This window comes from Hylaeus volcanicus, chromosome 5 (assembly GCF_026283585.1).
Source record: "Hylaeus volcanicus isolate JK05 chromosome 5, UHH_iyHylVolc1.0_haploid, whole genome shotgun sequence".
Taxonomy (NCBI): Eukaryota; Metazoa; Arthropoda; class Insecta; order Hymenoptera; family Colletidae; genus Hylaeus; species Hylaeus volcanicus.
In genome coordinates this window covers 29,980,319-29,995,360 of record NC_071980.1, presented here as the reverse complement: position 1 = coordinate 29,995,360, position 15,042 = coordinate 29,980,319, and the positions used below count along the sequence as shown (strand labels likewise).

At 45.1% G+C, this 15,042-nt stretch overlaps 1 protein-coding gene across 6 annotated transcripts in view; it reads left to right on the top strand.

Moving 5' to 3' along the window:
- Positions 1-27: 27 nt before the first annotated feature.
- Positions 28-15,042, top strand: part of LOC128876792 (calcium/calmodulin-dependent protein kinase type II alpha chain) — a 97,863-nt gene continuing 82,848 nt past the window's right edge. For 2 of the 6 annotated variants that reach the window (XM_054123471.1, XM_054123472.1), the window contains exon 1: positions 28-424. In XM_054123471.1, coding sequence (XP_053979446.1) covers positions 360-424 — 65 coding nt within the window. In that variant the 5' untranslated portion in view covers positions 28-359. The remainder of the gene's footprint in view (positions 425-15,042) is intronic. The other 4 variants (XM_054123474.1, XM_054123473.1, XM_054123475.1 and 1 more) reach the window with 3 other exon arrangements.

The following is a 15,042-nucleotide window of genomic DNA, read 5'->3' as shown; positions in this document are numbered from 1 at the left end:
ACCACTACGCGAGTCAGTCGACGGTCTGCCGGCGAGCAGTGCGGACGCGTCGTGGAAAGGATACGGTTGTCGTTGCCCGCAAATATTTGCTGGCACGACCGCGATTTGCCCCACCGTCGGAGCCCACGGTAACGCGGACGGATCCCGCGGACAGAGAACCACCTCCTCTCTGCCCGGCCCGACGACCCTCCCTCCCTCGCGACGGGTTACCCGGTGTTCTACCAGCGCCGCGGCGGTTCCCCTCTATTGATCGAATTCGACCTGCGAAGTTTCTCCTAGCGTGTGCGGTAGTGGCGGCCGGCAGTGGCTCTCGCGTTACGTTCCTCGGTTAGTGCGGTAAATAATCGCGATACCTCGGCATGGCTGCTCCGGCCACTTGCACGCGGTTCAGTGACAACTACGAAGTCAAGGAGGAACTGGGCAAGTAAGTACAATAGAAAACCTCTCGCAACACCCGTTGGCGACATCGCGAGAAACGAACGAAACCGAGTGATCGAAAACAGACACCGTACGAAAAAATCGTGGTGATCGGTTAACATTGACCGCGTGTCGCGACCTGTTCTTTCGTTTCTCTTTGGCTCTCGTGTACACACACGCGTTACCTCTCTGTCTTTCCCTCTGCTCGTCCTCTCTTTCCCTCTCTCTCTCTCTCGCTCGTTCGCGCGTTACTTGTGCATCCGTCCTCTGTCGTCGTGTTTTTATCACGCGCGAACTGGTGTTACGGGAGTTTCATGCGTCGAGACGTATCTCGTGCCATCGACGGCTCGTTCCTCGTCGCTCGTTCGTCGTGTCGTCCACCATAGGATGCGACAGCGACGAACGAAACGTTCGGTGCCGATTTCCTGGCAGACGACGCCGTGTCGTCGGCCATGATTATTCTCTGCGTATGCGGGGCCTCTTTCCAACCGCGTAGCTAGTGATTATGGGACCCGCGTGAAAGTGGACCATCCCCTTAAACCTCGTATCAGTATACGTACAAGATACTACTCCCAGTGCAGAGAAAAATAATCGATAAAATTGTTAGTGCAATCGACACCCAGAATAAAACTCCAATTGCTCCATAACCCTCCCGTGTTCTCGCAATTCGTTAAATTGAAACATTTCTACCGATTTCTGGAATTCTAGGCAGGAATTTTGTATATTTAGGGGTGAGTGGTAGCGAGGAAAATTTCTTAGAATTATTCCGTGGATTTGTGTTTGGTTCGTAGGGAAGTGAGAGACAAGTGGAATCGGGGAAGCTCGCGTGCTCGGCACGCGCTGCACACCCTTTGATTACGCCACTGTCTCTTTCTTCTCTGGCCGTTTCCCCGCTGACGGTTCGTCGTTCTCTTTCTATCCGCCTTTCCCGTCGCCTCGATCGTTTCGCGTCCGTGTCTCTTGCTCGCGCGGGAGACACCCCGTTGCATTTCGTCTATATTTAAGCGGCACGGCCTGTCTGCTCGTGGCTCAGCCTCTATATATAAAGCGTCAGGGCGCTTGCCGTCCGCACGATGTGTCCGCCGTGGTGGTCTTCGCCGTCGAAAACGAGGTATCCGCATCGTACGCGGATCTGTCACCAAATCAATACGATGTCGTCGCGCTGCTTTTTACCTTCATCCCCCTCCTTCGACCTCTTTCTGGCGCTCTCCGCTTCACCCCTTCTTTCTCTTCCTGTCAGCACCTTGGCTCGTTCCGTCTTCTTCGCCTTTCTTTTCCCTTCAACGCCGACTTTCTCCGCGATCGCAGCCTTTACCCCTTCGACATTCCCCCGAATCACGGCTCAGCGACGGCAGGTGGTTGCAGCCTTGCACGACGTTGTCCCTAAAAGTCACTAGATCTCCATTTGTTTTCCTCAAGCTGCATTCTCTCATTTCGACACACTTGTCGTTCGATTCGGATACACCCGAATGCACGTTGCGTTCGATACTATCGAAAATTGATAATTCGAGAGCGAGCATCCATTTTACGTGTAAGTGTAACGGGACTGGAAGGCACGTTGGAATTCGAAGCTGATTCTTTTCGACCCTTTCCGAATCTGTCACGCCGCTGTTCCTTTTCTGTAAGACACTTTTATGTATTTGTTTTAATTAATACATAATATTTCATGCCGAAATCAACTTTTCGATCGGTGAATAATGTGTTCACAAATGAATTTAGCGACCTACTTTACGATTCTGTAAAGGGTTTCCTACGTCGGTATAGGTTAATTCAGCCTTAACATTTCCGGACACTGTTGCTAGGTATATTTAACCCCTTGTCTGTTTTCTCATAAGTATACCCATCGCCGCAGTTAATAGGTTATGCCACCGATAAAAAAAAGTGTTAATAAATGATTGTCCGTCGTGCATACCGAGGTATCAGCGTTTCGATCGCGTGATACGAATTTTCTAGAAGTATAACGTCGATAGGACACGCGGTACGCCATTCGACGCGAGTTTCGACGTTCTATAGATGTCCTAAAGGGGCATGGATATCGGTCTCGTGTCACCCGTGACCTCGAGTGACCTCGTCTCGGAAAACAGAAGAATTTGTTTGACAAGCTGTGCACACGGTGCAAAAGGAACATTTCTGACCACACCCCGCGTCTTTTTGGCCGAGAGTTTCTGCCACGGTCGATAAACACGGAGCGTACAGCACGCGTTATACAGTGTCACCTGCAACGTGTACCCCCGTTTGTTTGTTTCTCGTTACCGATCGCGTTCACCTCTTCAGGCCCGAACCATTCTGCTTCAAACGAAGACGAATTTAGCCTGATATTTGCTATGCCACGTTACACTGGTATTTCGTCACTCTGTTGGGTTATAAATGTTTATTTATTATTTTAATGGTTATTTGTTAGGGATACATCAGGCGCTCTGCGGGAGTATTGACATTGAATGTGTTATTCCGAAACAGTTCGGTATTAATTTGTAAGGAATATTGGAATAAATTTTGAATGAAGGGAATGGGTTTCAATGGAAGTTTATGGTTCCATCCGAGGACCTGAATAGATTCTGAGATACTTGCTTTCAGTAGCTAGAAATTTTTTTTATTTTTTCTTATACATCCTTATTTTGTAAAAATTGTATCTAATCTGGTTTCGTTTCGAGGCAATCGTTTTATCCAAGCGCGTTTCATTCAGCCACAGAAACTGATCGAATCTAATTCGAACGCGGACTCGCAATTAGGGTCGGCTGATTTAGAATATTGACCGCGCTTGTAAACACGCTCGAGCGATTCCCGTTTGTTTTCGAGTGTGTCGAAACTGCTGATGCTTGAATTCCGAATAATTTCGGCGCCGTTTCGAATATCGAAACGATATTTCCAGTAGTCGTCAATTTAGCTGTGACCGCGATTGCAGTCAATCGAGTCGCGGTAAAAACATTTCCCTCGATTTCTCGGTGGCGTCGGTTTTCGAGGAGTCTAGGGAATTTTCTGGACAGATTGGTATATCGTTGGATTGCTTGAAATTAACGGCAACGAGTCATTGTTATTATTATAGGATTGTTGCATTTTAGTATTGAAGCATTTTAGGATCGAAGCATTTTAATACAAGATTGGAGTATTTTCTATACCCTGTACCCTCGAAACAAGTGGTACTTCTAGTAATGCTCCAAAACGTAACCCTGGTTCAAAGAGCGCAAATTTTGTTTGATGTTATTCATGATTGATCTATTCGTGACCATCTAAGCAGGAATCTGGAATTGATATGGGAAATTCTTGGTCTTCTCTTAACATTCAAGAGGGCCGAGAATTTACGATGAGGTCTCTCGCGTGATTTATCGCCGAGGGTGCAGAAGTGTATTCTGTGCGTCACGCCACGACTAAAAATATATATGTCGGTTTCAACGCGCGACACTTTATCGCGCGTTGGAAATTTCTAAAGAAAAATAAAATAGATCGATGACACGATCGAGCTACGTTGTTGTTTCATAATCAGAGTTGATAAGCCGTTATCGATTTTATTTTTCGATGCATCGACCGTGCATTGTTCCCTGCCTTTCCCCCTGTCCTTCATTTTCTTGTTATTTTCTAGTTAATTGATCCTCCTTCGCCCTTGTAATTTAATTACTCGGACTCGATAAAGTTCGCAGATAAACTATAGCGACGAGCTGAGATATAAAACATACAAGACTCTATGGCGATGACAATTCATTCTCGAGTTAATTTACCGAGCTAATCTACCAGCTAATCGAATTATCCTAACGCAATTATACAACGCCTCGTTGCAACGTCACGTTATTAAAAAGTTACGCTAGATTGGACACTTAAAATAAGCAATCTCTTCGAATTAATCACTCGAGGCAGTTCAAATTGGAGAAATCATAGCGAAAAGATCACAAATACGATACTATATTGAAAGTAATGGCTGTTAAAATGTTGGAACTTTCGTATACAGTTGATATATTTATATTGGCTCCGTTCGCGATAAACGGTCGACAATGTTCGTCGTTGGCATAAATTTCGCTAAGCGCGACGAGTCCCGATCGATCTCTCCGCGTGCGAGTATGTCTGTTTACATGTCCGCATTTACATCGATCATACACGCCGGACGTTCCGTGGTCTCGGATTACGGTCGTCCGTCAACAAACAAACATATCCGTTCGTACTTCGATACCGATATTCGGCCGCGTACGTTCACGTGCTTCGCGACTGATTACAATTAGGCGAACTCGCGAGTCATCGGCGGATTCTGCGTTTTCCCCCCGATTCTCGCTCGATGTGGAACTCATCAATCATAGCGCTCGTTCCCTGTCGCTATACCTCCAGTTCTCGTTTAACAAACAACGTTTAAGCACGGAGAAATGGTTGGAGAAAGAAGGAAAGGGTTGGAGCGTGTTTCGCACCATCCCTCTGGATGATAACGCCTTCGACAGGTCTGACGATTGTACTTTGGGAGCTCAAGTGTTCGTAGGGAGGTGTTCATCGTGAAAGTTGGAGAGGAATTCGTCTAGTCGCGTTTTGAAAGGTATTAGGGGTGGAGGCGGTAGGAATTAATTCTGTGAACTTGTAGTGGGTCATTTGTAATCGTAGTTTTGTATCAGCCATTTTGTTGTGGTATGATTAAAGTCGAGGTGTCGAAGAAATTTTAGAGGGCGTTCTACCACAATTGTGCTAGTTGAATTACATTATATTTCAATTATCTAGTAGTCTATGGTTGAAATCTCGTAAAATTCAGCATTTCTTTTCGTGAGAACTCTGTTCGAGGGTGGATCAACCGAGTGACCGACAATCGCGGGTCTATATTCGTATTCGTTCGATTCGATATCGCAGAATCGCCTAGGCGCTGGTGCTTACGGCCAAACCGATTCGTATATTAGTTTTGGCAACGGCCTACGCTGACATTAAGACCGAGGGTAAATATTGGCTTCATCGAAAACCACGAGGGAAACGCCAATTTCACGGTACGAAGTAGCGTGTTCCGCGAATACGCCTTTTCCTCTTTGCTAGCGTCGCGGGCAAAGAGTTTATGCGTTTTCTAGACGCTGCGTGGTCTTCCGGTTTCTAGATTTTACTCTGCACCCTCAGGAAATCTCTCGAAACAAAGATTCCCGCGAAGCTTCCTTGGACTTTGCCAGATAGTGGAATTTTGCTGGTCTGAAAACGTAGGTAGAACGTGATGGTGGAATAAAGGTCGCGTAGAAATTGTATGGAGAGGATTGCGAGATTCGCTGTATACAAGGAAAATTGTGTGCTAAAAAATGGGTCGAAAATGTAGGATGAAAGTTTTTCGTGAGGACCTCCGTTCTTGAGTATAGCGATCTTGAAACTTGTAGAAATCTGTGTAGTCTGATAGCCGCTGGGAGATACAGTTTAGCAATAGCTAGAGAGTAAACACAGCTCGAATAAACAGATTAGATAAATATCACGGATCTGTGCACACACCGCTGTGTATCAACAAACCTGTTATTGCTTTCTTCGCGGAATATTTTTTGTAGACCTTGTCAAAGAAGCATTCCATAAATCGTGATCGAGTGTCGAGGTAAACGATCGTTGAAATATCTTTCGACTGAGCCAGGTTTTGAATCGCGAAAAATAGAAATTGTGCATCACGTTTTCCACTTTCATTGTTTGCAGAACGAAAGATATATATTCAGATATTATATTTCATACTATTCCTATGAGCATTGTTTCTTTTCTTTTTTTATAGAGGTAAATAAATAGAGTTAGAAATAATTTCTCTTGAATAAGAATGTTTAATCAATTTAGAATTTTATTGAATTTTATTTAGAATTTCATCTCTTTCATTCCAGTCTTTCCTATTCACCACCTGTCTCTCATCTCGTAAATCCGCGTTTTCGTCGCCATCGACTCTTCTCTCCGTAAATGAGGAAATAAATTAGTAGTCACGGATCAACGCGAACTCAATCATCCCCCTCCGCCCCGTTATCGTTGCACGTGTCGTTTACAGAGAGGTAGTAGGTGAATCGATATCGAAGAGAAGTTATCGAGGCAGAGTTTACGGTGTTTTTATTACCAGTGCCGTATCCCGAACTTCCGAGATAAAATGCGCGAGGAAGTAAGTCGAATCCCTACCCCCAACCCCCTCTAAACGATCGATCGACGCTTTTCCAAAGTAGAAACGTCGATTCATCCTCCTTTTACGACTCCACGAAAATCCCTCGCGACAATTTACGACGCTTGGCTGTATTCCCGTCTTCGAACGACGCGAACGCGAATCCCTCTCGTGGATCTGCAATTCGAAATTATCGTAAGCAATCGAACCGAAGGAAAGGAACGGGAAACTTTCTACGGTGGAATTAAAAAGTAACTGGTGGGGTTTGGTCATTTTTTCATCGAATGTTGGATTTTTTTTTGTGTTCAGGGAGGTTTTAGATGTGTTTTGATGAAATTGAGAGGGTGGATGTTATTTGATTCCTGAAATTAATAAGAAAAATGATAAAGTCGATCGTCACAAGAAATTCTCTACAGGATTTCTAGAGATATCTCTACCAATATTTCTTCATCGTCCCCTCTGGATAGAGCCACGAACCTGTTGAACTGCAAATTGCTGGATTTGCAAGGATTATTGCCGCCACACTCTACGTTAACGACCCTTAAAACAGGGATTTTTGTTCCTATCCTTGTTTCGCGTCCCTTTTACGGAGCAATTCTAGCAGCTTTACAAAAAGAGTTTCTCCTTTTCCAACCTTGGCGGGTCTATTTCGTCTCTTCTGTCTTACGATCGTAGAGAGATATCGCAGAAATTAAAACTTATCTGGGTCAGCATCGAGTCCTCGGACTTGCTCCAAACTTACCCTCATTATTTAATCTAGATTTAGACTCTTGACTTTATCCAATTAAACGGAACTTCGTATAGTGTTAGCGATGCTTATCTCGGACAGAATTCAGAATTAAGACTCGTTACACTTACTTAGCCCACCTTGTACACCTTCTTCTTAGGAAACAAAGAAATTGTCTGAATTTGCGCACTCAGTTACCAAGCAGAATCGTGTATTCCTTTTCTTAATAATTCAGCACAACCTAGATCCAATTCCTAAGTTGCTCGGTTAGGAGTATCTATCTATTTGTCGAGATTCACAGAATGGAAGGTTTAGACTGGTTCTCTATCCTCCAGCAGGGTCTACAGTCAGGACTCTGCATCTTTTATTCCAATCTTCTTGCGCTTCTTCTTTTTTTCGCCTAGCTAGGGATGGGAAACTACTCGGTGGGAAGGACTATCATTGGAGAGCAGCCAAACCTATCCAACGCCAGAGGTAGGGGAGAATGAGCTGTCGGACGAGCCGCGTTTCCTCGGGTCTGGCAGAGCTAGGCTGCATTAATTCCCAGGTCTCAGCCGCATTCTTCATCGATCAGGAATCTCCACTGGCAAACCCCTAATAAGACTCATAGCTGTCCAATGCTGTCGTCCCTTTCCCTCTCACCTAGGACGCTCAAGTTTACTTTGATCCTATCTTAACTTTGTTGACGTGGACCTAACCCAATATTAGCGGAATCTGTTATTAGCAAGTCTGCCGCGATCTATCTCAGCCTCGATCGGTCTTAATTCTTGCTACTTCAAGATCAACCGAATTCAAATTTGCCCTAATCCGATCTCAATTAGGTCAACGTGGGAGAATGATGGCTAAATGCGTTCCTGGGCTGGCACACGAGTTTGTTTAGGTTCGATTAGTGTAAAGTTTGGGTTTTAGTGTGAATATAGTGTGATGAACTTGGAAGGACTAGGGACCGGGAGGACCTGAAGTAGGTTCGATAGGATCAGCTTAGGTTTGACCCATTCATGATCCAGGATGGCATAGATAGTTGATTAAGCAAAGAGTGTTGGATTAAAAATCATATAATTCCTCCATAGTGTGATATTCATCCCTCGAGGTTTCTAGTAGCAACACACGATATTCTGATACGTATTCTTGTCATCTTTTTTTCAAATGAAAAATTGAATTCTGCTTCGGAATTGTCCAAGTTTCCATTTCTTCAGTTTTACAAAAGAAACGAACCTCATCTTTCTGTCTTGTTCTTTCAATCGTGCTCGTGGGCGAATCAAACGTAAACCAATCCAGGGCCTCGAAGAATTTCTTCAGGAATTTTCACAATTCAGGGCGACGTGCAGGCTCGAAACCACGGTTCGTTCGCCAACGACGACGTCCTGCGCGCCCTTTGGAAGCAATTGCCGGAATTACGAGGCGTCTTTAGTTTTTACGGGCCTTAAAGACGACATTTTTACCAGCCGTTATCCTTCTCTGGGCGTTTCTGCTTTACGAGGTAATTTTGCCACGACGAGCGAGCACGCCGAGAAAAAAGGGGACAACGGCGCATGGTAATGCGCGGAATAAAGAAAAACGAAAATTCATAACGCCTCGCCGCCTCGCGAAAAGCCCCTGACTAATGGCAAAGTCCAACAGAATCGCGCGGTCTAGGGTTATCCACCTCTGCATCGAGTAAAAAGAGCATTCAAGATGTTCTTTCACTCTCTGTAGCTTTGAATTATTTTTAGAAATAATAAATTAATACGTTGACTGCCATACTTGAAAATTTTTGCTTAAAAATGTTTTCTTCGCGGAAACGCTGAATGACTTTCTCATAAAGGGGGATGAAAATTGGTTGAAAAACGTGGAGACTATCTCGACACAATCACTGGTAGAATCGAGAAGCCTGGATAGCCCCGTGCGCGTAATTTTTGCCTCGATGAACTTCAACATTTACGCCTCGTAAAATTTCGTCCAGCTCTCCGTGTTCGTCAGCTCTTTCATCGCATAATTAACGACGAACCATCCGGCTACTGTCGACGTCGCTTCTTTACGCCGCGCGATTTTCAATTGCGCGATATTGAATGTTTTGGAGTCGTCGATGTGTGACACTTCTCTCGCGAATATTGGCTTTGGGAGTGGGACGTCGTCACAGCTGGCTAAAGTATTATTTTCAGCAACAAATGATGGGTCGTCTATTTTATTTTAAATCACATATTCGAATAGTAATCAAAGTGTAGTTTTTCGTTGACTCTCTTCACAAAAAAATTCCTCCAAAATCTATTTTCCTGACCCAAAAAATATTTTCCCTATCAAGCAGCCCCATCGACACCCTCCAAACATCCCTGTACAAATGGCAAATTGTTTGCGTGAAAGTCGGTCGCTATTTGCGAAAACTTTAACCATTCCCCGTGCATTTTCGGTTGTTTCGGTGTCCGTGGGAGGAGTGGGGGCGCTACCGATCGAAAATTGAAAATATACAATGGTGGTAGCTCGTAATTCGCGACGGGAAACCGATCGACTGAAACAGCACGGGTAAGTATGCACTCTGGCGCATAATAATTAGGAAGTATTAACGAGCGCGTTAATTAATCGTGCGAACGGGCGGCGCACGGTCAACGACCGCCCCCGCAAAATCTCATTAAACGCGCGACCGCTCGAATCGAGCCACCCCTCTCGGCGTTGCATCCGATTCACCCCCTCTAGACTCTACCCTCTCGGATATTACCAACGAATTCAACTTGGCTGAGATCAATTTTCGAGCCAGACCCCAGAAACATCCTAATATTCGGCCACTCCAGGATCGCGTCGTCTCGATCGATCTCTGTGTACGTCGAGCTTATCATTCTGGATGATAAGATTCCATGCTTTTGTTTGGAGAACTTTCTATCACGTAGGTGTTGTTTGTTGAACTATTTGGGAATATTTCAGGAACGAACTTTAGAAAATATGTTAGGGTTAGTTGCATACAGGTTTTGTTGGATTATTAGTTTACTTGCGACATAAGAAAGCATTTCCTTAAAAAAATTCATCGACTCATTATGCTAGCTTATCTACATTCCCCAATTTTCAACAAAAAACCACTATGTTCTTTCATCTAAAAAATGTCCTAACCAGTTGCAACATTCCAGCGACCATCTTCGTAACCAAACCTCACGAACCTTATTACCATAGCAGCGTAGTAGAAGAACCTATACCTTCTACCATAGTACTTGCTACCCCTAAATTTAGGGACTCTCCTCATCCATCCCCTGGGCCAATCGAGGAGTCAATTCCACCGCTTTCACAAACAATTTCCCGCGTAAGAGGGTCGTGGACACGCGTTACAGAAAATTTCTGATGAAACGTGGGGGTTAACGTGGCTCGTCTATCGGCGCAGGTCGCCACGATTCGGAGCCATTCGGTGCAAAGAGGGTAACTCACGTGTTCTGGCGAGTCCTCCCCGGAGACATTCCCAAGGCAACCGCGATCGATACCCTCGGCACTCTTCGTGCCTGTGGATTCGAGTCATTGGATATACAGGGTGTACCCTAACGTGTCATTACCCAGTTTTCGGGGATTGGGGACAGGAAGGCTACGAAAAAGTTGGCCTGACGCACGCCCACGAAAGGAGGGTTTTCAACCCTTCCAACGCTTCCAAATATCATTTTTCATACAGAAAACGTGAACCACTTTTTGAAATTCTATTTTATTATCAAGTTTCTTTTGGTTGTGAGGTGGACGGTCGGTATAGCTACCTGGCGTGGACTCGTCGCGTGCTTTTACGCTGTCGACGTAATATTAAACGTCGGTTGCGTAAGATAAGAAACCGCGTGCTCGGTTCGTTGCATTTTTTTTCTTGTGATAAATCCGGGCATTCCTTTTTTCCGTCACCTGCTTTCGTTTCGCGTCGCTTTGTCTCGGCCAACGAGAATATTTATACGGTGTTTCTGAGAGAATTATTACGGTCCCTGGGAGAAACGTTTCCTTTCCCAAGGCTCGATACCACGATAAATCAATCAAAGTAATGGCGTTTCGCGAAAAGTGCACGCAACTTCTCTCTCTCTCTCTTTCTTTCTCTCGCGCGAGCCACAGCGATAAGGGTTTGCATTTTCATGAAATAGCTCTTCGCTCGAGGCAAGGTTGCTGCGTGCACAACTCTGGATTATTTTTGCAACGTGGACGAAAGGCTCGTAACGGATAATTTATAAGATCCCGTTCGAAATTTGCAAACAGGCCGTGTTGCAAATATTTGCACAGGGAGTAGGTGTTTCAGGGGAAGGGTGGAGAAGTTCAAGACTCGGGTGAACTAGTTCAGAGTGAGAAAGTTTGAATGTAGGGTAGGAAAAGTGGCGGATGAGAGAGTGGGGGCTCGATCATTATTTTTAATGAATTTATAATGTCAACACGAAGGAAAATATTTGAAGTGGGAAAGCATGTACGTGTAAGGATAGAAATTTAATGAATCTCTGGGTTCCTTAGGAATCACAGAAAAAAATGAATTCATCGTTTAAAAATTACAATTCAAATGGCGCAGTCGATTTATTTTGAACTTTAATTTCGAATAAATTTTCTCTTCTACTTTGAATAAGTCATCCCATGCTGATTTTATTCGTACTTTGTTACTCGAATAAAATTGTGTCCACGGTTGGGAGGACGAATTAATGGAGTTTAGCGACATCGAATCCAAAATCGTCCACGTGCGCGGTTTGAATTCGAAATTGCTGAATTTGCGTGTAAATTCGTTAGCCCCGTTTCGCGACATTTAACGCCGAGTAATTTTTTGCACGCGATTGATTAACGGCAACAAATATTCCGGTGTAAAATTTCACGCCGGCGTCGCGACGCTTCGTTCATTATTCCATTTTCACCTGTCGCGCGCCAGCGTCGCGTTATTCCGTCGTATTTAATTTCCTTCGTGTCTGAAAAAAATATCTCGCAATGTAATTAAGCGTGAGCTCCTTTCCACGCGGGTGATGAACCTTTTTTACCTAGAATCGGGAGCATTTATGCGTGAACAGCTTGTATTTCTGGTTGGCGTTGACGTCTTTCTGTGTTGGTTGAATTTAGGAATTTAGTTGAAACAGTTTGTCTTGTACAATTGAGGGATGAAGCTTCTCAATCTGGAATCGAGAGCTTTCGCAATAATTCTCATAAGTATTCGTTCCCTCTGTGTCTATTGAAGAATAGTTCGTCATATTCTATAGGATCTGTAGCTCAAAAATCACGTTCAATGACTCGAGGGTCTTCAAATAGACCCCAAACTATAACGAGTAGTGTCATACGATCTGGAGAGCATGATTGGCAAGGTGGTAAGGATCTCGTGGCGCGCACGTTTCCACGACCGTGTGGACAAATTCGGTGCACACGTGCACGTACTCACGTTTTAACGGTCACCAACAGGGATGTTGCATGCCGTAAGATACCTATTTACCAGCGGTTCCCCCTCTCCCCTGCGTCTTCCGCCCTTCTTGTAGCAGCTCCTAATAATAGCAAGCGGTACAGGACGAAAATAAACCTGCAGAACTATGCAACACGCGGTTCAGGAATTTCATCGTCTGCTGACCTCGCACGGCCGTTTCCCTCGTCCTAATGAGACGGTGGGAACTTAGGGGCCCCGTCGTTTGCACCAGGAAACCATCGCTATTAATAAATGTCCGCGATGGTGAGACATTGCCTCGCTAGTTGATCGCTGTTCGGAGCTGAGAACGATCAATTAGCGGAACAGGGTGGGGATTTAATGAATGGTGATACTTAATGACTAAGAAGGTGGTAGATGGAAAATAATGTGTTACATAAAAACTAGTGGGACTGTAAAAAGACGAAAGCGTCACTATCGCCGAAACAACCACTCCCAAACCGCTCCCAACACGAATCTCCCGACGCTTAAAGTCACGTTCGCAGCGATTACGGTGAGCAAACTCGCGAAAACGTTTAGGGAAGCGATCCGACAGGCGGCCCCGACTAACGCTGAGCGTCTTTCGGTAAATCCCGAGGCCTTAAAAGTTAGCTCCCATCGTTCGCCATCTCCGAAGCGTTCTGGAAGTCTTCTAATCCTAACAGGTCTCAGCTGCGAGCCCCCGTGTGTTTGAAGTTTAATCGATAGCGCCGCAATTTCTCAAGGAGGGATCGGAATTAAAATTGCACGCGCATCGTACATACTTCTCCCCCCTGGAGGGGAGGAGAGGGGTGGTGAATAATCGAAGGGAACAACTCGATACGATCGCGGGCGTAATCGGCATATTAACCATGTTAGGATCAGTGAGAGATGATAATCACCTGGATGGAGGATTCTTTAGGTAAAATGTACACATGATTGCAATTAAGAAAGATGATGTAGTTGTTTCTGTGATCGTGATAAATGATCACCCGTTGTATCCGATTGTGAGTAACGGGAGAAGCAGTCGACGTGTCTTTCCTCGTCTCCGCGGGTTCTCCACCTCGGGGATATTATTTTTGGGGCCGTTCGAATCGAAGGCAGACTTATTTTCAGCCGCGATGCGTTGCGACCCGCGCATTTATATCGAAGCCACTTGTTTTAATCCTCCGATTGGCCTATATTAGGGTCGTCGGGTCGTCACACAGCCAAAATGCCAATCTAGCCATACTTAAACTATTTCTATGCGTACAGAGAGGTTTCAGGCTCGAATGATCGACTTTGAAAAGTAGCATTAAAAGTAGCATGGACTGAGAATTTCTTTCTTATTAAATCAATAATAAATGACTTTCGAGGATAATTTCGAGCTTGCACAACGCGACTTTCCACGCCTCGATCGATCGCCGAGCCTCGCGATCATTCGAACCGTGCCGTGACTCGGACATTCGAAACTGCCACATCGTTAACGCAATTAATTCCAGCGCTCTGCATCCTGGCAATGGGGAATTCGCTTGTGTGAATTCGCCACTCCGAATTTCCCGTCGATTAGCATCCGGTGAATCCGTCTTTCCGCCTGTGAATCGCGTTTTCGCGATAATAATGTTATAATAGTTGTTACCTCACGCGACATGGGAAACACTACTAGCCAAATTTTTCATGGTTTCCATTATCACTTCGCTTTCCATAAGTATACACGCATAAAATCCGCAATCTAATGGAAAATGAAAAATGAATACATGTTTAAGATACACTCGCAACAAATCTCGAATAAATCCTGGAATACAATCCAGAATTTACCTTTTCTCTCGGATGAAGATGCCCGAAACGGTCCAGTTCGACTTTAGGATTTGTTTACATACCGTGTTGGCGGGTATTTGGCGCGCGTTTGACCGATTCGGCCGTCAACGGATCGAGCGAAACGGGAACTCTCGAACGAGCAGGAAGATCCGCACGAAAATAATCTCATGGGTAGGATTTTATAGTTCCTGGTGTGTGGCGGCGCGGTTAGGCTGTAGGGACAGTTTCTAATTCAATAGCGGGCCGCGCGCGCGTATGTTTAGACCGACTATAAATAATCGACGGCGCCAGAATATCGCTACACACCACGGGGAGAAATGTCACAGTCATAAGCTAACCGCGTGGCCAGGGATATTGGACCCGTATATATCGGGGACGTTCGCGATTATTGTCACCCGCGCGTATTTTCGGGTCGACGGTGGCCATCGTGGAAAAATTACGAGTCCCGCGCGCGGAATTTGTACGCGCGTTGATGCGAGCACGGACCTCGTCCGTGGGATCGATACTCTTTTCCCTCGAGCGCACAGAACAAGCATATTTTATTTCACAGCTGGGATTCGTTTATGGTGAGCGAGCACGACATATCCTCTGAAAATTAGAGAACGAAAATACGGTTAAAGGGACGGACCTCGGCGATAGATCAATTATTATCGATCGGGATCAAGCCGTCTCTACTGATTTGTCGTAGCTTCGATTAAATCACGCGATTAACTGGGTTGGGTG